Source organism: Anthonomus grandis, chromosome 14, assembly GCF_022605725.1.
Source record: "Anthonomus grandis grandis chromosome 14, icAntGran1.3, whole genome shotgun sequence".
Lineage (NCBI taxonomy): Eukaryota > Metazoa > Arthropoda > Insecta > Coleoptera > Curculionidae > Anthonomus > Anthonomus grandis.
The window spans coordinates 13300708-13322221 of NC_065559.1; the positions used below are offsets into that span (position 1 = coordinate 13300708).

General features: G+C 33.0%; 1 protein-coding gene across 1 annotated transcript in view; it reads left to right on the top strand.

The window, feature by feature from the left end:
• Positions 1–6375: 6375 nt before the first annotated feature.
• The window catches only part of LOC126744648 (phosphoribosylformylglycinamidine synthase), a 130164-nt gene continuing 115025 nt past the window's right edge, over positions 6376–21514 (top strand). The window contains exons 1-3 of the mRNA XM_050452153.1: positions 6376–6561; positions 6646–7560; positions 19293–19528. Coding sequence (XP_050308110.1) covers positions 6722–7560; positions 19293–19528 — 1075 coding nt within the window. The 5' untranslated portion in view covers positions 6376–6561; positions 6646–6721. The remainder of the gene's footprint in view (positions 6562–6645; positions 7561–19292; positions 19529–21514) is intronic.

Below are 21514 nucleotides of genomic sequence, written 5' to 3' on the forward strand. Positions count from 1 at the left end.
AAGGGGTATATTAAATTTGATATTTGTAAATTTTCTTTATATTGGGCTGTGGCTCGTTGATAAATTAATAAATAAATAAATTATTTGGGTCTGGTGGAATGGAACAATTTATTATTGCCGCTGACTGAAATTTTTTATAGTATTTTGTCTCTTATCATTGACATTCGTGTTCCCAATGAAAGTTTCTAACCGAAAATTTCCTTATTGGTTTAATCCCCAACTGCAAAAGCTTACATAATTCTTCAAAATAATTTTTTAAAGCAAAAAAGCGAGCTCACATAATTTTAAAGCATACTGGGCTAAATTAGTGTAAAATCTCATCGAAACATTGCTACAGAGAATATGCTACTCGTTGTGAGTCTTCCTTGTTGATTAACAGAAACATCCGACAGTTTTGGAAGTTCGTTAATTCCAAAAGTAGAGCTGAAAACTTTCCATCTGATATGTTCTATGCCATAGAATATATGGCAACAATGATACTTGACTTGATACTGACTTGAATAGACCTGAAGATTTATTTTTTGGCAAAGTTTCTTCTGCCGATCTGAAAATTCCGATTTCTTCTATATACAAAGAGACCATATAAAGTTAAAACGTGGTCCTGATGGAGTACCTCCATCTTTGTTACAGTGTTGCAGTTTTATAATCTTTCGGTCTTTACACATTGTTTTCAGCAAATCATTGTCACCTGAAATATTTATTCCCAAAACTTGGAAGCTCCGCTATTTAACTCCAATATAAAAATCTGGAAGTAGGGAAGATATTACAAATTATAGGGCAGTATGTAACATTAGCACCATTCCTAAGTTATTTGAAAAAATTATCACTGTACCTTTATCGAACTCATTATGTTGCACTATCATGGAGGAGCAATATTGGTTTCTTGCTGATGTTGATTATCCGTCGGAGTTATCGATTGTTCCGGTGAGGTCCGCTCAATATATACCGACTTCTCTAAGGCATTCGACAGGATCAATTCTATTTTATTTTCTTTCTATCTATTTTAATTCAGAAATTGGAAGCTGCTGGTATTGGCGGTAGTATGTTGATATAGATTCAGAGAACTTAAAGATCGCACTCACATAGTAAGGGTACACAATTTCAAATATAAAGAAATCGCTGTACCTTCAGGTGTTTCTCAGGGGTCCCATTTTAGTCCCCTTTTGCTTAATGTTTGATTTTTAAGTAAATAACATTTGAAAGTGTTTCCTTTGCTCAAGATTTCTTTGTTTTGCTGCGATTACCTCAGGTGCTTTATGTCTAGCTATGTCAGCCCCTTATGACTGCCGCCAACTGCAGGCCGATTTGGAAAGGCTGGAGCTGTAGTGTCAATGTAATGGCATGAAATTGAATACATCTAAGTGCTATTTTTACTAAAAACACTTTCTGATGCTTGATGATCTGAAGATCTTGAGAAAATCAGTGTTTCAGCAGGATGCTTGGAAATTTAATGGTTCTTTGGATTTGGAAGATTCCAACATCGTACCTGAAACATTACAAAATTTTTTTACTTGGTGCATACAAGGACCTAATTCGCAAAAATATTGTATTACGTCTTCGAAAATTTCACAGATACTAATGTATAAAATGTGGTCGTCAAAACAAATTATTCAAGATAATGAAACCAAAAGGAAAGTTAGGTACTATCCACTTCAAATAGCTGCTGGTTTATCATCTTTTCATGCCACCCGTAGCAGGCAACAAATAACATCGTTATATTCTTTGGGGTGTTCTGTACCTTACGATAAAATATTGCGTCTTGAGACTCAAACTGCTTTTAGCACGATCAAGAAAATGTCGGAAAATAACAACAGTTATATTCCACCCGATTTAGTGTCCAACAGATTTATGTGGTGTGCAGCTGACAATATTGATTTTTTAGAGGATACCTTTGATGGTAAAAACACACTACATGGAACCAGCATGGTAGTATACCAATCCATTGAACAAAATGATAAAAGAAAAAAATCTTGATCTCGTAACTGATTCCACGTATTGCCGAAAACTCTCTGAAATCCCCGTTGAGCTAAATTATCTTCTTCCATGTAGTATTAACAAAAAAGAGAAGCCCGTTTATGAACCAATTATATCGAATTGGTCGGGATCCTCTCATATTATTATTGATTCCAAGATTAGTGATACAGCTTGGCTAATGTTAAAACACTCTGAAAATTCTAGCCTTGTAAATACTAAAATACCAACATGGGCTGCACACCACTCGTTAGTTACAAAAAATAAAGTTAGCGAAAAGACACGTGCTTGCGTTTTACCGATTATTTCTGAAACACCTACCAAAACTTCTGTTCAGATGACTTTTATGGACAAGTTGGAAAAAATAAATGACTTAACAAGCGATAAAAAACAGGTAATTGTTAGCTTAGATCTGGGTCTATATAAACCTGTAAAGCAATTAATGATAGCAAAACCTGAGATATTGAGACCAGGAGAACTTCACATTTTAATGGCCCAATTAAGAACTATTGGCAAGTTTATCGAAGGAAGCGGAATCCCTGAAATATGGAATGACATTTTTAGCGATAGTGTCATAGCACAAATTTTAAATGGAAAACATGTAAGGCGGGCTATATCAGCTCATACAAATACGTTTACAGCTTTATCTTCTATTTATTTTGAAAATTTTTTGTTGAATTTCCTGAATTTTTACTACTTTAAGAGAAATCTTATTCTACTTATGAAGAAAACACAAAAAATTTAGAAAATGAACTAAAAACTCTGGAGTTTTTTTCGAAAGTAAATCAATTTAACAAAAAGTTAAAAAATAATGCTACATTTCAATTTATCTGGCAATATATGGAAATGGTGCAAACACTACTTCATCAGATTAAAGCAATTAGAACAGGCGATTGGTTGATGCATTTAGCTTCATTAGAATTGTTTATTAAATACTTTTTTGCCATGGATTTAAACATTTATTCTTCCATGATTTCATGGTATGTGTCTGAAATAACTCAGCTGGAAGGCACTGATATATGGAATGAATTTATGTCTGGAAGATGGGTGGTTAACACAAACAATATTCCTTTTTCTTACTTAGGGTCCGATGAAGGCTTGGAACATAAAAACAAAAGTTTCAAAGTTTTGCGGGGAATTGTGGGGTTAACGCAAAATCCAGAGAGCTTAACTAAATTTTTTTATCAAACTCCGAATTAGACAAAATTAGCTCAGAATGGAGCAATTATTTAAAACATAACAAAACCAGTTTAAATGAAAACGATAAGCATCATGGTTTTATAGGCTCTTACTGCTAAAAAACAAATATTCATATAGCCATGATTAAAAAAAAGATTAAATCCATCATGAATCCAGACTGAATTACAGACGAAAATCTTGAGCTGATTATCATTTATACTGAAGCAGTGATGAATGAAGATGTATAAAAAGATGTTTGCCATATGAGTGAAATTGGCTTCGAAAAATATCAGGATTTTAACAAGAAGCGTATACTCAGTAATCAAGAAAATTTGTGGGATCCAGTAAAAAAACTAAAATTAAAGCTTTATAGAGATTCTAATAAAAAAGTTGCTACTAGAAAGGATACCTGCATTAAAGAACTTAAAGTAGATCACTTTTCTCAAGATTGCTAGTTGTCTGCAGGTCAAGATCGGACATAAATTTATAGGACATTATTGGAAGATATGAGCTTTCCGCAGTTCCAAGAGCTCTTTTTAGCTTAGATGGGACCATGCATATGCATACCGATAAATCAAAACTGATGCACGTACTTGAAGAAATTATTCCAGAAAGTCAACGTGGTAACTTGCATATTTTTAAAATAAATAATTTGTTGCCTAAATAAGGGTATTTTTTAGGTAGTTTTGTATTCAACATCAACATTTATAATATTGTTATAATTGATGGCATGGCAGAACTTCATCTTTTGCAAAAACCTAAAAGCATTAGGACCTGTTTAAATTTGGCCAACCATTTTATAACTGTCCTTTGGAATAAATATGGAAAATATGACGAAATACATTTAGTTTTTGACAGATACGATGATTCTTCTCTCAAACAAAATACTAGAAATAAAAGGTATGAACAGAGCACCAAACAGTTTACTATTGGAGACCCTCTTAATATATCAAATGTTCAAATCAGAGATTTGTTGTCAAGCAATAGAACAAATTATCAGAGTATTTGTCAAAAAAATGCCTGGACTCAGATTCGTTCAACAACAAAAAACTTTTTGCATCTTGGAACAGAAGCTGCATGACCAAAAGCGAAAATATTGAAGATCTTGCATCCAGCCAGGAAGAAGCTGATACCAAAATCATTTTACATGCTACATATGCTGCCAATCATGCTGAATGCCATGCTGCCAATGATGCAGATGATCAAATATTAGCTTTTTTAATCGATCTTGGCAATACTGAAATAGAAGTGGAGAAAATATCAAATCAGCTAGAAAAATTTATTTGCATGGTGTACAACCTAAAATAACGACACCGGCGGAGTTACGCTGGTGGGGATTTTCCAAACAGCAGCTGGAAAGTGAGCAGCTCCCTCCAACCCAAAGTTCACTATTACCAGCTTTACAAAGAGCCCGATTACAGGCATATATTTGGATAAATGCCCATAAAAAACTCAAGTAGAATTAGAACCAACCGAGTATGGCTGGCGAAAAGAAGAGAATGTGTTTCTACCAGTTCTCTCTGATCTACCAAATATTGCGCCAAATGAAATTTTAAATTTAATCTCATGTGCAAAAAAAATAGATGCACCACAAAACAGTGCAAGTGTGTTCAAAATAAACTTCAATGCACGGAGAGTTGTATGTGTGTGGACGAACTCTGTGAGAACCACAACTCTTTTGAAAATGAGAGTTCTGATGATGAATAATTTTTTTTTACCTGTAAAGTAATTTTTAGTTTTTTATGTGCAATTTATTATACCAATCTGTACTTATTAAAGTAATAAATAAATGTGTTTTTTTATTAAAAAAAAGAGTAGGGGGAGGTGGTATTAGTTTGGGTTAAAGGGGAGTTAGGTTTCTCGGTTTCTAATTCAACCACAAAAAAATTAAATCGCTAACATCAAGAGTTTCCGAGATTTAAAAAGTTTACCCCTTAGGGGGGAGTAGAAGTGACTCAAACCTGGATGGAGGGGAAAATATGTATTAATTATTATATTTTTACTATCCTAAATAATAAATAAACAAAATTTCTATAAAAAGGTCGGTACATTGTACTTAGTATTTTATTAAATCCAGTGTGTAAATATATTTTTTTTGCTTTTATGATTGATTTTATTTTTTTTGAGGGGAGGGGTTAACGTAATCCAAACAATATGCACCTTTTTAGAAAGCTTAAGAAATTTGCATAATAAAATAGTTGAAGTTTTTTTTTGTAGGATGAAATGTTAAAAAAATATTTGAAAAAAACTAAAATTTCCAACAAAAAAACATACAAATTTGAATATAGCTCCTTTAGTAGCAACATCGATTTTCGTAATCAGTAACTTAATACCATCTAACCTATATAGGTTGTTTGCTTTCATCACAGTTTGGCACGCCCTATGCGGCTCAACTATTAGGATTTGGGAAACGTACTGTTGATTTTATTGATCTTTTATCTGTTCTGTGGACCAAATATTTTGTTTTTTAATTAGACCTATTATTGAGTACTGTTTCTCTGTGAAATACCGCTTATACCTGTCACATTCACAGAATTGAACAGCTACAAAGAAAGTTATTACGTTTTATGGCTTTCAAGTTTGATATTTTGCCTCTATGGGACTATGGAACTCTTCATGAGCGCTTTTCTCACTTTGAAGGCTAGAAGGGATAAAGCTGATTTAAACATGTTTTTTAAACTTATGAACTCTCCAGATGAGATACTTATTTTCAATCGTTTAATGAATAGGCGTACTATAATCTGGGCTTAAAGTCATCCATTTCAAGATCCTCTAAATTACCGAATTCTCTTCCTATAGATATTGACCTCTTCAGGATGCCTTCCTTACAAGTCATTGTGAGTTTGATTAGCAGTAGTTCTTATATTGATTTAGTTGATATTCAGTTTTTGCAAATATAATGTATTGTGATTATAGAGGCATGTGATAAAGATAATTTTTGTGTTTTATTGCTTATGTTTTAGGTGCTCTGTAAGATTATTGATGTAGGTGTGTTTGCTCCAAATTTATAATTTGCTTTATTATTGTAATTTAATGGGCAAGTCCAGTGAATAAATAAATAATTGTATGTATCTCTATTTTAGTGATATAGAGATATGCTAATTAGTTTTAATGTATTATATTGGGTGTTGAGAATGCCTATAAGGATCCTTATTCAAGCAGTGCCTTTATTTTAAACCTAAAATTTCCGTATATGAAAACATTAACAGTACACACAGCCGTATTTACTCACGAAAACAAACGTGTTTTCGCATTGTATTTAAATTTTTAAAGTTTCATATTCTAGATTCTAAGATTAAATTTATTTAACCACACATTATTATTTATGATCCTCTGGAAATTTTAACTTAATCCGTTGTTTTTTTCTCAAACAGATAATGCGAGTTACAGCATAGAACAACGTATGTATGTGTAAGTTTAGTGATAACCTATTCGGCCGAAAATTTGAACTTTATTGCATTAATTTAATAAGATAATTCGTTATTTTCTTTATAGGCAACGATTCTCAACCCGAGCAGCTTCAGTACTTTTTTGTATTTGAAAGTATAAGCATCACACAGGTCATTTTAAAATGACTGAAAAAAATTCTATTTTGAGATTTTACAAACAGCCAGGTTGTACCCCAGCCAAGAAAAAAGAGATTTTGGCCAATCTGCAACTGGTTTGCAATGCCGTACAGGATGTTGAAACAGAGCTTTGTTATCATGTGGAAATAGAAAAGTCTGTGACCCAATCTGAGATTAAAACATTAGAATGGGTACTGGCAGATCCATTGAGTCCTGTCAATCTCCGTTCTAAAGAATTCCTCACTTCTTCAAGTAAAGATATTCTTATAGAGGTAGGTCCTAGATTTAATTTTTCTACAGCTAACTCGACCAATGCTGTATCAATTTGTCAAAACTTGGGGTTGAAGCAAGTTGTAAGACTGGAAGTGTCTCGGAGATATTTAATCAAACTTTTACCAAATGCTATAATGTCTAAAGAATTGGAGCTTAGTTTAGTTGGGGCATTACATGATCGGATGACTGAATGCCGCTATACTAAAGAAAACCTTCCAAACAATAGCTTTAATGAAAAATTAGAGAAAAGGGAGAATATTAAAGAAGTGGATGTGTTAAAGAAAGGTGCAGAAGCACTAAAAGAGATTGATAAGGAAATGGGGTTGGCCTTTGATGAAGCAGACTTAGCATACTATACAAACCTCTTTAAAAATGTTCTGAAAAGAAATCCCACTAATATTGAATGTTTTGATCTTGCTCAATCAAATAGTGAACACAGCCGTCACTGGTTCTTTAAAGGAAAAATGGTAGTTGATGGAGTTGAATATGAGGAATCTTTGATTGATATGATAATTGAGACCCAGAAGCATACAAACCCTAACAATGTTATTAAATTTAGTGATAATAGCAGGTAAGTCATCCAATTTTTTTACTTTGTGATAAAAATGTGAAACATTAATTATTATAGTTTTTGTACTACTTTATATTTTTCCTGAAATAGTTGGTCTCTGTTGGCAGAAAGAATCTTGAATTTTCCATGCATTCTAAATTGTTCCATAAGGTTTTAAAAGGAACTACCTACATTCATTTTATTCTAATTAATTTTGTTGTTAACAACTTTAAAGTAGTCAATGCAAGTTAGGTGAAAATTATGTAATAAAAGGGTGTGTCTTGATGAAAAGGAGTATTCCTGTACTAAGTGATTACTAGACAGAAGTATGTTCCCAACTTGCATTACAATTTGATATATTTGTCATTTTACGTGTACATGTATCACATTTAATATCCCACACTGTGTAATACAAGCTTATGTAAAATTCTAGGAATATGAGAAGGAACAACAAAGAAAGCCTGAATAGAATTTTTTTGCATAGGATATAGAAAAATAACAATATTAGGTACCTTACTGCATCTTTTTATGAGCCATAATTGTGTATGAATATTTATTTATCAATGGAATCCATTTACATTGTAATTATAGCAATATATAATAAATTATATCCAAGTTTGGTTAAAAGTATCACACTCCATATTACTCTATATAAAAACTCCATATCATGTCACTCAAATCAATCACACTCAGATACATCATTTCTCAAAATCACAGTAAGCAAGAACTACATCATTTAACACAAATTGCTAAGACCATGATTGAATAATTAGATTTACAAAATTTGTCTTAGTTTTTGCTTAAAAGTACTAAATTTAGAATCAAACAGATTTATTTGCTTTAGTTAGCTGTGCAAAATTAGTAGCAAGTCATGTAGTAGGTTCATTTTTGCCATAAATAGTGCGGTGAAATGGTATGACAAAAGTTTTAGGCTGTCTAATATTTCAACAAGGAATTCTAAGTTTAAAAAAGTGGCAACAACTGGGGACAGTATATAAACAATCATCCCTCATTTTAACTTAATTTGAATACTGTAGACATTAAACAGGTTTTTACCATGATAAATATTGATCAGTATAGGCTCTTGCCCCATGACCTCCTATGTATATATCACAAGTGATGCAGCTCATGATGATGTTTGCACATGATGATGTTCTTCTGTGTGGTAACTTTAACCTGCCTAATGTCTGCTGGGAAAAAGATAATTATGGAGCTGCCCCCACCCCCTTAAATAGCACACCTCATTATGCTAATGCCCTTTTTGACTTTTTATTGTACTTAAATTTATATCAGCTAAACTCATTTCCTATCAACATAGATGTACTAGACCTTGTAATTAGTAGTAGCTCAAAAGTGAAAGTAAATGTTTCAAAAGCACCTATTACTGCATGTGATATCTACCATCCAGTGATAAATTTGGAGTTTAAAATACCCAAAGAGGTACACTAGTTTCCGTAAAGCTATGCCTAATGATTTAAAAAAATGCAATTATCATAATATTAATAATTGTCCTGTACTGACTGGCAAGTTTTCTTAAAAATAAGATTAATGGTACATAGAGATGTTTTATAATGTCCTTAATAGGCAGTATAGATAGTTTTTTTTTATTTTTGTACCTAAGCCAATTGCAAAAAATAGAATATTTCCTTATTAGTTTAGTCCTGAATTAAAAGCAGTGATCTTTGAGAAAAAAAGAGAGCACTCAGAATTTTTAAAGTAACTAACTCTGTTAAAGACTATACTGTATTCTCTGACTTGCCAAAATCGTGCAAAACTCTATATGAAAATACTTACCAAGCACACTTTCAGATTTTGGAGGATCTATATATTCTAATAGTAAAGCTTTTTGGAGTTATGTCAAAAATAAAAATAAAAAAGATTGTTTTTCTAGCTCAGTGGTTTATGGTGATTCCTCTGCCAATAATTCTTCAGATATTGTAGAGCTTTTTGGACATTATTTTTCCTCTGCCTATTGCAATACACCCTGTATTCCTCAGTCCTATAACTATCTAAAAACCACCAATCTTGGCTCATTATAATTATATTACCTCTATTGATGTGTTTAATGGAATATTGCATGTAAACAATAAGTTTGGGGCTAGACCGGATGGCAATCCTCTTTGTTTTATTAAGAATTTCCAGTCTCTTCTATCTAAAATACCTAATATATCCTTGCCCACAGGTATGTTTCGCAATATCTGGAAGGTAATATATATCACTGGTATACATAAGAGTGAAGACAAGACAAATGTGGAGAATTATAGGCATACTTCCAAGATTTTGGCAAAATTTTTGAACAAATTGTTCATCAGAAAACATATCCTGCTTTAAGAATAATTTTTCTACAGCCCAACATGGATTTATTTCTGGTCGCTCTACTGTTACCAGCCTGCTAGCATATGAACAGATCTTGTTAAAAGCCTTGGAGAGATGATGTCAAGTAATGCGGTATATACGGACTTCTCCAAGGCTTTTGATAGGGTAAACTTGAAGGCTTGTGAGTTCATGGACCTCTTCTTCAATGGATTGGTAGCTATCTTTCCAATCATATCCAAAAAGTGAAGATTTGGATTTTGAGTCTTGCTTTGTAGAATTGTATATTTGTAAGCCAGTCACTTTTATTTGCTGATGACTTAAAGATTGAAAGAGTTAATGAAGCTATTAACATAACAACTAGAAGTATTTATTTAGATCTCATTCTCTGTACCTCAAAGGGTGCTTCGCGTTCACTCTCTTTTTAATGAGTCACTTTTCCGAACAAACTATGCATTTAATTCCCCATTAGCCAGAATTTGTAGAGAAGTGAATTTGCTGCCGGAAAGCATTGACGTTTTTCAAAACATTTTTAAATAGTCAACCTTTGTAATGTTTGTAATCTTATTATGAGAACATCAATCTAGTAGAATTCGTCTTGATTCTAGTGTAGGCAAATTTAGACTATCCCTCACCCACTGATATTCGTCCTCGTAATATTAACTTCTAAATACATCGTCAGTTGTTTAGTACATCTTACTATTGTTACATCAAGCTGCTCAATGTAACAATAGTAAGATGGACTAAACAACTGACCCGTTTCACTTCAAAATTAGTCTAACATGAGAACAATAAAGCATTCTGAAAGTAGGCAAGCCAACACTTGCCCTCTGCATGAAACCAAAGACCTTCATTGTTACATGTTTGATGCCCTATTTGTTACATGTTTGATGTGACCCTCAAATGATAATTTTGAATCTATCCTGATTCTCCAGTCTGAAACTGCATGCATAATGGGAATAATCAATTTTTAGACATAGACTTAACATAGATCTGCAACAATTAAGTTCACAGAAAGAAACTAACTTAATATATTGAGAACAATATATTAAGCAACACTACGCAGCCTGTACAGAACACAAAAAATCCGTTAAGTGGATGTGGGAACTGACTACAAAAACCGTCTTCCTTTTGTTGGCGTCATTACTAAAAAAAAAATACTTTTGCAAAATATGATATTAACTGCTAGCACAAAGTATCTTGAGTATCCATTTTAGGCGCTAAATTCTCATGTAATTACTCTATTTTAATATGAGTTGCGAATGCTAAAAGACAAAACTTTAGGTATCTCAACTTTGATAGTTTTATGTACTTTGAAGAAAGAAATGACCACGGACTACATCATTCAAAAATAGGTTCAAAAATATTAATTAGTAAATTTATTGTTCAACATCTATTTTTTCAGTCAACCAAATAGTATTAATTTTCAAAGTGTCTTTATTCTTTCAATATTAAATATTCCACCAAATATAGCTTTTTTAAAGTAGACATCGACAAGTAACATGTGGCTAATGATAAGCTAAAAAACCCAAACAAATTGGTATTTCCCCTAATCAACTAACTGTATTGCTGTTAAATATTCATTCAGTGTCTACTCACGGTGGATGTATGATATATGATATATATGTATGTTAGCGACACTCTTAATTGAAATTCTGTCGGCGGCTCACATAATCCTTACAGGAGACGTTAATATCAATTTTAATGATAAGGGTGCCTTTTTTACTCTACGGTTGGATCATTTGATTAGAGCCTTCAATATAAGGATGCATGTAAAAGTTTCATCAAAATAATACATTCAACAAGCACTACAATTTACTATTTTTGTTAAATTTTTCCCGATAGCTGAATGGCATGTAGAGTCGCCAATTCTGCTTTATCAGATCAACAGTTTATATTGTGCAGAATACTGAATATTCAACGCGAACTTAGGATATCTGCACCGCGATATGGCGGTATTTTAAAGTACAAATAATTTTAACAAGAGACTTGGGATTCTGTCTTCACTGATGTGCCTGATCCTGTATGCTTCTTTAATAAAAAGATGGTGTACTTTTCTGATGCTTCCTCCCAGTTTTTAACAATAAACCTTAATTGAAACCAAAAGACTTTTGGTTCACAAAGCCATTGAAAATATCATTAAAACATCTGAGGTCTCTTTATATTATAAGAAAATTTGCAGGTTCTCCGGCTTTACACAGTTATTTCAATGTTTACCGCGCTGTATACCGACGTCTAATCAGAATGTTTAAGCAGGCCTAATATTCCAACTGCATAAATGGATCATCAAACAAAAACAACATCCGCGTATCCTGAGGTCTATCCCAACGATTTTTGAATTTTTGATGAACATTTCTCTTGAACTCCAGACAAATCTGAGCCCTTCACCGGAGCCTTTTAAATGTTTGCAGAATCTTTTTGTTCAAAATTTGTGTTTCTTTTTACCTACAAACCTAAAAGAACTCAAAGATGTTCTTTGAAATTCGGCTGGAGAATTTCTAAACCTACCTTATGCCTGCTACAGGACATAAGGTGTTAGCTGATGCAATTAACATTTCTTGGGCAAGACTTTTCCATCCTATCAAATCAGCAAATTTATCCCGATTTGCAAGGCTGGAGCCCTAAATGATTCTTCTAATTTTCGTCTCATCGCTCTGTTGTCGACTGTTTTAAAATTGACTGAAGACCTAATCAAAACTCGCATTATGTTCTTTTTAAAATCCAACAATATCCTCACTAAATTTCAAATTGGCTTTCGGGAGAATGCCAGTACAAATGATGACATGTTTAATTTCTTTCAGGGGGTTACATCCTTCTGATTTTCTTTCTATCGACAAGAGCAAGTACTTGTGGGGACTGAGTGCTCTGATTACCGTCCTATCTCCCTGTACATAAATGATCTTACCAATATTGATGTTCAGGGAAAATTTACTCAATTTGAAGATGATAACACCCTTTTTCTGACATAATCCCGACACGGGTTCTCTGCGGACTACAACGGCAGCTGATCATCAGTTTTTGCGCATAGTTAATAATAGAGAGCTCAAAGTTGAGGATTATATATTGGGCGTTTACAGAAAATTGTCTGCAGGGTGTTATGCTATCAAGGTGGCTACTCAGGAGTTTGGCAGGTCGGTATACTTTTCATTGATTGAATCTTACCTCAGGTATGACAGGGGCATACAGCTGCTTACTTTATACGGATGCTGCTTGTTCTTCAGAAGTGCTGTACGTATCTGTGGGGCTAAGCCAGGGTAATCAATCTTTTACGAGGGAATTAAAATCTTATCATTTGCCGGGAGACCTAAAGGAGGCTACATCTATCAAGCTTTTCAAATTTAAACTAAAAATGCCTGACTTGCAAAACTTATTATTCATTTGCCGAATACTATGGCGACTTTGTTAATACCGAAGTTTGCATTTTTAAGTTCTAGATTTCTGATTTTTTTATAAATAATATACTTCCTATATATACTTTTAGGAAAATGTACATATGTTTCGTATATGTTTCGTTTTTTGTATTTTATTTGTTACTTTTATATCTAATATCTTTAAATGTATATTAAGTAATTAGTTTGGGTACTCTAGCTTTGTTTGTCACAAATGCTTGTTAAAAAATAATAAAGCATATTGTGATTTGATTTGATATATTTAAAAACTTGTTAAAAATTAATGTCAAATTAAATACATAGCAGACTAATTTTTATTATTACAAGATAAAATGGTTGTCAATTCATTCATAGATGTATCAGGCAAAATGCATAGTGTTTTGAATGTGGTGTAGTAATATAATATTTTTTAGTGCAGAACATGAACAAAGTTTAAATCTGCAAATATTATTTTATTGAGGAAAATAATAGAAAGTCAATGTATGGTTTTCTTAATTTTGATGTCTTATATTTGAGTAATTAATTCATATAGTTTTTAATCATACTTTACACATTCATTTTCTTAAAACTATCGGGTATAATAATATAAAAATCTATTCTTGAAACAGTAATGCATATAAATGATATGAGGCATTTTGTGATAGATATAAAGTTTAATGCAGGCAATAGAAGCCAACATTTATTAGTTGTGTGATAAGTAAATTAAGAGGTAATCCCTTAAATTTATAATCTTTATATAAAATTATGGTTTGTCCATTTATACTTATAAGGTATCACGGTATTAAAAATAATATCTCCTAAAATATAGTTTTTAATTTGTATTATGTTGAATTATAATAGTTTTTGATTATTACTTTTGGTCAAGAGACAACAAATAATGTCCAAAGTTGGTAAATTTCCAGGTTTTATTCATGCTATTTTTAATCTGACTTCTGCGATAAGATTTTAGACATCATACATTATTGTTCAATACAAACAGAATATCTTATACTTAGATAACTATTAATTAAAAAATATATAATATATCATTTAATATGATGTAAAATACAGAGAAATTGAATAGTATCGCAAAAGAAAAAAATACATTTCGTGTATTTAAAAATTCAAATTTATATGCCATTTTAATAGGACACAATAACTTTTTTTAAATAAATTAAATTTGTTTTTTTGTATATGCATGTACAAGTACTGTTATATAAATGCTAATTTTTTATGTATCCAGTCGCTGTCGCTTTTAGAAAACTACCTTAATTTTCTAATTTTAAATACGGTACATTGGGGTTATAATGTTCACTTTTTTTCATATAACGTCAAAACAACATTTTTTGAAATTTAGTTAAGTTAAAGATGTTAAATTTGCGTTTAGTACTCACGGAAAAATAATTTTCATCGGGTTCTGTTTCTTATATGTTCACACGATTATTCAGAGTAAATAAACGTATTTTTGAGTTTTGACCTTTGCTTCCAAATGACACCATAATAGGAACAATGACTTTAGAAATACATTTTTTCCAGAATATTTTGGTGTAACCATTATTAGAATCCTTCAACAATTAACTTAGAAATAAAATAACTAAATCAGATATGGACATGTTTTTTGTGAAATTATACAGTGCGGCTCTTAATTGTTCCCCTCCCTTTTATCTTTTGAATCCGTTTATACAAAAATTTGAAATTTGGCACACATCATTAGCAATGTCAAAAAAGAAAAAAAAAGCTAAAAAAATCAAGCAACTCTACAAACAACAACACCAAATAAATCACACCAGGTGTAGTAAAGAAAATAAAAACACGAAAAATAAGATTTTGAAAAGCTACCATTTTGCTATGGGTAGAAGTAATGACTTAATATTCTAGGACCATAAAGCATGGCGTTCCATGCCGCCATTTTGAAGTTTTGTAAAATGAGCTAGGGACCAAACTGTAGTATTTAGGTTGCTAATAATATGTGCCAAATTTCAAATTTTTATATAAACGCATTCAAAAGACAAGAGGGAGAAGGGGGACAATTAAGAGCCGCACTATAATATTTATTTATAAAAAATATGTTATTACTTCTTTTGATAACAAGTTGTTGTTCACAGATATTATTTAAAAAGCGTAAACGATTTTTAAATAATAAATTATATCAAGCACCCCAGCAGAGAATCAACCTGATAACTGCGTGCTTATTTCGAAATAAACTTTTAAAGATATACTGTTACGTTATTCTTTTACAGATAGTATATTTAAGTAATTAATTTAATATAATTATGATGAAATATTGATTGCAATATGACGTATGCCGAGAGTAGTAATATTAAAAATAATATATTTTATATTAAGCGTTTCGGTGACACTGACGAATACGGCGATGTCATCAGACCTTAAGGATGGAATTTTTAACGTTTGAAAGGGGCTTTGAAGACAAAGATCATTTCCGTAGGACGTTACTTTATATTTAAAAAATATGGAATATACGCAGTGTGGTTTACCATTACGATTATCAAACTTAAATCTAAACTGTGTCTTAAATCCAGCTCCTTCTACTCGTGATACAGAAACCGTTCCCCTAACCTTCTGTTAAAAAAAATTAAGGCTGAGAGAAGTAAAATCTGAGCTACGAACAAATCCCAAAATGTTTTCTTCCTTTGTGAAATCCTTGAGAGATTTGACACTTTGACAGATATGATGGAGGAAATAACATTTGATATTACAGAATTTTATAAAATTCTCGAGTTTTTTTCAAGTCCATAAGTATTAATGATAACGATTTAACTTGCTTGCCGCTTAGAACCAATTTCATGTTTTTGTAGTCGGCCGTTCTCAGAGGATGACGTTTTAAAGGCCATTAAGAAAATTAAAGGGAACAGGGATATGATTGCAGATGGCATTCCAGATTATAAATTAAACGGTTGCGGTGTGATTATTTGTTGACGACATTAGGACATTCTTTTGATATTATTTTCAGAACTTCAACTTATCCAGATAGATGAAAAATTACCAAAATAATTCCTATATACAAATCTGGCTCTTGACATGAAATTAAGAACTGTCCTCCGATTACTATTATGAGCTCTATTTCTAAAGTTTTTGAATTCATTATCTTTGAGTGCTTGTTTGATGAATCCCATTTCTTAATGTGAACATGGGTTCTTGCCAAAAAAATCAACTTTTATAATACTTACCATCAATAATAGGAAATCCCAGATTAATCCTATTTATAAGAGTGTGTCTACGTTGGCAACATATAGGAAACTTTTTTATTATTAGTCTAGGAAAAAAAGTTATTCTTTTATAAAAAGTTCTGCATGGTCCCACACATAAAATGCAATAATTAAATTTTATTAGTCGTATACGAGGTTTGTCAAAAAATGTGAATTTTGTTCAAGAGTACAATAACTTTGTTGACAATAAAGAATTGTTATAAAAAGAAGTTGTTTAGAAGTAAAAACTACATTCAAATATGCAATTATAGCTTGTGACTTAAATTTTTTTCTTATTAATGATAATAATAATAATAATAATAAGTGTAATTACGTGAAATCTAGGATGCAATGGCAAACAAATGATTTGTTTATAGCAAGAAATGTTTGACAGTGAGGGGTTGAAAACATCAGTTGTATTTAGTATCTGACCTAAAATATTTATAAAATTTAGTAGAAATGTCAGCAACATTAAGCACTGAAGATAAAATTGAAATTTTGTTAATTGTGGGTGACAATTATAAAACGTATCGAAAAGCTGCGAAAATTTTTAATATCCAAGACCTAGAGAAAATCTTTACTATGGCACAGTAAGGAAAATATTAACCAAATTTTCTATTACTTACTTTTGGAGATGTAAGTAATAATAATACATTTGTCAAGAAACGCCAATAACGGGTTGTGAATGATGACATGGAATTTAAAATAATTCTCTTAACAATCCAACATCCTAAAAGGTCCTTGCGAACTAAGGCAGCGTCCATGTCATATCCTATTAAAAATGATTCGGTTTCAAACATTTAAAAAAAGAACAGGTTTCCACCACACAAGCCCCAATTTATTCATACGTTAAGACCAGCAGATCGTGATGGATGCTTTGAGATCTGCTGTGATATTCAAGGAATATTAGGGGATAGCACATTCATGGCAAGACATTATTTTTTCGGATGAACCAACATTTTCATCAAATGGAACAATCTCTTCCTAAAACTGCTGTTCATGGAGTGATAGTAATCCAAATTTTAACATCAAAACTCGCGACCAGCATGCATTCAAAACAAATGTGTGTTGTGGAATTTACCGAAATAAAATAATTGGACCTTTTTATTTATGAATCTTTGACCACTAACCGTTATTTACAGTTTTTAGAGAATGAATTAGGAGATTTTCTTGATAAGGTTTCCCTGCTTCAATGTCAAGGTGTTGTCCATAAATGGACAGAGAATGAAAAAAAGGGATGGACGGAGAATGGACATTGTTCCTTTGGAGCCAATACAGTTTTAAATGCATCAAAAAGAGAAAAGAATTTACACGTTAAAGCAGTACACAGCCAAACCATACATGCTAAAAAATGTCATGCGAGAAAAGTGATAAAACACCGAAATAATGAATTGATGTGCGAAATAGATAGTACGTCCGAACCAATTATAGAGTGGTTTGAGAAAGATGACTTCGAAATTTGCTAATCCACTCGTCAACTCGACCAGGAAGTTTCAGCAAAAGAACAATGTACGCCAGTTATATATGATTTACATGAATGGCTTGTCTCGTATTTCACTCTACGCCCAGATTAAAAGAAAATTGTCTCAGTTTTTTCAATAAAGAATTTTTCTACAGAATTGGTCATGAAGAAATCTACATGTCTTTATAGGGGGGTTTGTGACAAGATACAACAGGATACGTGAGGGGGAGGAGAGATCCAAAAGTGGCCAAAATCGGACTACATAATATGTACAGCCCCCAGCAAATATGGTTCCAACGGGATGGTGGTCCATACCGCAGTAGGTTAGATGTAAATTAGGCAATACCTTGAAAATTATTTTAATGGAAAAGTTACAAATCGGTTTTTTTTGGCCACCTTGCTCTCCAAATTTAAAGACACTTGATTTGTTCTTATAAGATTATTTTAAGCAAAAAGTGTATCTTCAAAGGCCATTTACAGATGTTGCTCATTTGGAAAGAATCATAACAGAATCGGTTCAGAATATTACTCCGGTTTGTGATAGAATATCTGCATATTTAGTTAAAAATACTTAGAAAGCTGTCATTTCTGTTCCCGGTTAAACACTCGACTGTGAGCCTTATACCAACTTCTTGATTTTCATCTCCACCAGCGGTATCTGGCTTACGTACGTACCTCAACAGGGACCCATGTTAAGTCCATGATTTTCTGCCGGTGTTCGTAATGAAGATTCCGCTTTTACATCTTCATAGGTTAGTTTATAGGCCCATACGTCGGCCTGGCCTCTAGTAGTCTTCCTTTGGCGTTCTCTTAGCGTCTAAGAAATAATAAAATCAAATAAATAAGCTATTTTAACCGTACCCGCAAGAAATGTTTTAACTGTCCCCAGCCTTCTTCCTAGGCATAAAACGGTTCACAAGAGGAATGTTAAATTTGAATAAAAACTAATCATACTAAAATATTCTAATTTTAATTGCAATTAAACTTTTGTCCATCCAAAAAGGCTAGTTTATATTCTTACACGGCATCTTTAACTAGCTGGTCATATCAAATTCCTTTATGCATTTTTAGGCACTAGTGCGTTTTTTTATGTTTTTTTGGGTAGCTGGAAATATTGTGTATGTTACCCATTGATTTTCTTATAATTTCCATTCATAAAAAAGGATATTTTACGCATTTGTTATATAAATATCTATTACGTATACTATTTTTATATAAATAATATTTCGTTCATATTTATATTCTTATTTATTAGTAATTTCTTAAAGAAATTGAATTTGTAGATATCATGCAATGGAAGCGAAATCTCTTTCATCATATTAACATGTTCATATTAAACATACAAAAATTTACCAGTTACTATATTTAAGCTTTATTTTATATTAACCATATTAACATTTTTAGTGCCATAAGAGGCTACATACACCGTAGTCTCAGACCAGCAAACGCAGGAGCAGTAAGCGAACTTAGGCAAGTTCCATCAGAATCCCACCTTATATTTACAGCAGAGACTCACAATTTTCCCACCGGTGTGGCACCTTTCAGTGGTGCTACTACCGGAACTGGAGGACGAATCCGAGATGTTCAAAGTGTTGGTAGGGGTGGATATTGTATTGCGGGAACTGCCGGATACTCTGTTGGTAAGAAAAAAAAAGTATATTATATCTCAGAGAACGGAAGGCGGAAATATGTGATGATATGAGTTTGATACTCTAGCAAAGCCAAAGTTAGGTGACAGTTTTATTTATTTATCGACAGGCCTAACCCAATATTACAGAGATTAAAAAATAAGGTGAATAAACTTAAAAAATAAGGTTAAGATAGTGTTAATAATGAGGCAAAGTAGTTTAGGTAATAATATAACTGAAACCTCTCCTAAACTCTGCCGGGTCTCAAAGCAGTCCACTCCATGAGAATGTTGATTGGCCAACCTGACAGTTCTTAGCAAAAAGGGAATGTCACCATAATTTGTGCGATGTTTAGAACAGCAAAACCAAACTGCCTGTCTAATTTGTTTGGATTGAATATGAAGACCTATTTTATGTAAAAGTTAAGGGCAAAAGAATATCATAAAACATATTTAAGTTATGTTTGCGACGAGTCTCCAGATTTTTTAAGTTTAGAACTCTAATTGCTGGTAATTAAACTCATCTAGATCATTAATAAGCAGTTCATTCTGTTTAAAAGCTACATATCCTAGAAATTTGTGTTGCCCACTTTCAATTTTATGAATATCTTTACTATAGTAAGAGGACAAAACACAAGAACTGTATTCGAGATGTGAACGTGTGAATGTGAACAAGTGCAACACTATAGGAAATTGAAGAAAGCAATATTATGAAAATCTCGAGAACATCATTTAATAAAACCAAGCATCTGGAATGATTTAGTTACTACATTTGAAGTATGTGGAATGAAGCTCAGACAAGTAAAACCCCCATATCCCTGATTTGATTAACATATTACATTCTGGTATTATCTATGTAATAGGAGTGTATCTGTATATGCTGCTTTTGTATTTTTATTGCAGAGGTTGGTGCAAGCACCATGACTGCACTTAGGCCCATTGTGCACCTCTGTTAAAGGAGTAGGGGACTTCTCCCTCACCTCGTCATCCAGCCCAGCGAATCAACGACAACGACGACGTGGGCAAGGGACACCCTGATTTCTTCAAGGGATAGGTGGGATATACCTAGAATGCTGCTATGTATTGGCGAGAGAGGGGGCCAGTAGCAAAGTACAAAAAAATTGTCTCGTCTTCATGGTTGCCCCTGCTTATATATCATACCCTGCTTAGTAGACTCGTCCTTAGTTTCTTTTTAATGAGGTGGCCATTGAATTTACAGTGACCAGTTAGGATGCCTGTTATAAGATGTAGTTTCACTTTAGTCAGAGACAATTTACGGGTTGCCCCCAGTTTGTCTGGGTAGGTGGGAAGCTCCTTGGTTGGTAGGTGGGAAGGCTCCGACCCTACTTTTTGAAGAGCGGCGGCCCTTTTGGCAAGGAAGTCGACGTCCCGCTTTTCCTTGATGTGGTTGTGCCCCTTGATCCAGCTGACTTCCACTCTGTTTTTGGAAGAAGCTTCCACGAGGGTGTGATGGCATTGTTGCACTAGTTTCGACGTAAGATGCGGTCTTGATGGTGCAGGAACTGCCTGCCGTGTGGATAATCACTGTTTTGTCAGTAACGTTTCTACCGATTATCTGTTGAGACGCCAGGGTTATGCCATATATTTCGGTTTGAAAGACACAATAGGTATTTAATTGGAGGTCTTTGGAGTATGTGACGCAGCCCTAATCTGTTTTACTTTTGGAACCGTCCGAATAGGCATTATTAATACTCGCCATCCGATTAGTACCTTTATGTTGATTGTGTAGGGTTTGGTGAGAACAAAGATTGGCAAGGGAAGGTCAACTCGAGCCTCCAGTATAGGAAGCGAGTTTGTTGCTTGTTTGCAGCCCTGTCGCCACACTTATGTTCATCCCAGTAGAGCGAAAGCGCGTCATTGTGAGTAAGACGACCTCCTTGACATAAATGTCCAGGGGCGTCAGACACAGCAGGACTTTCAAAACTCTGCTTGGTGTGTTCTCATAGTTCTCGTTATGTTGTCCTTTGAACATGATCTA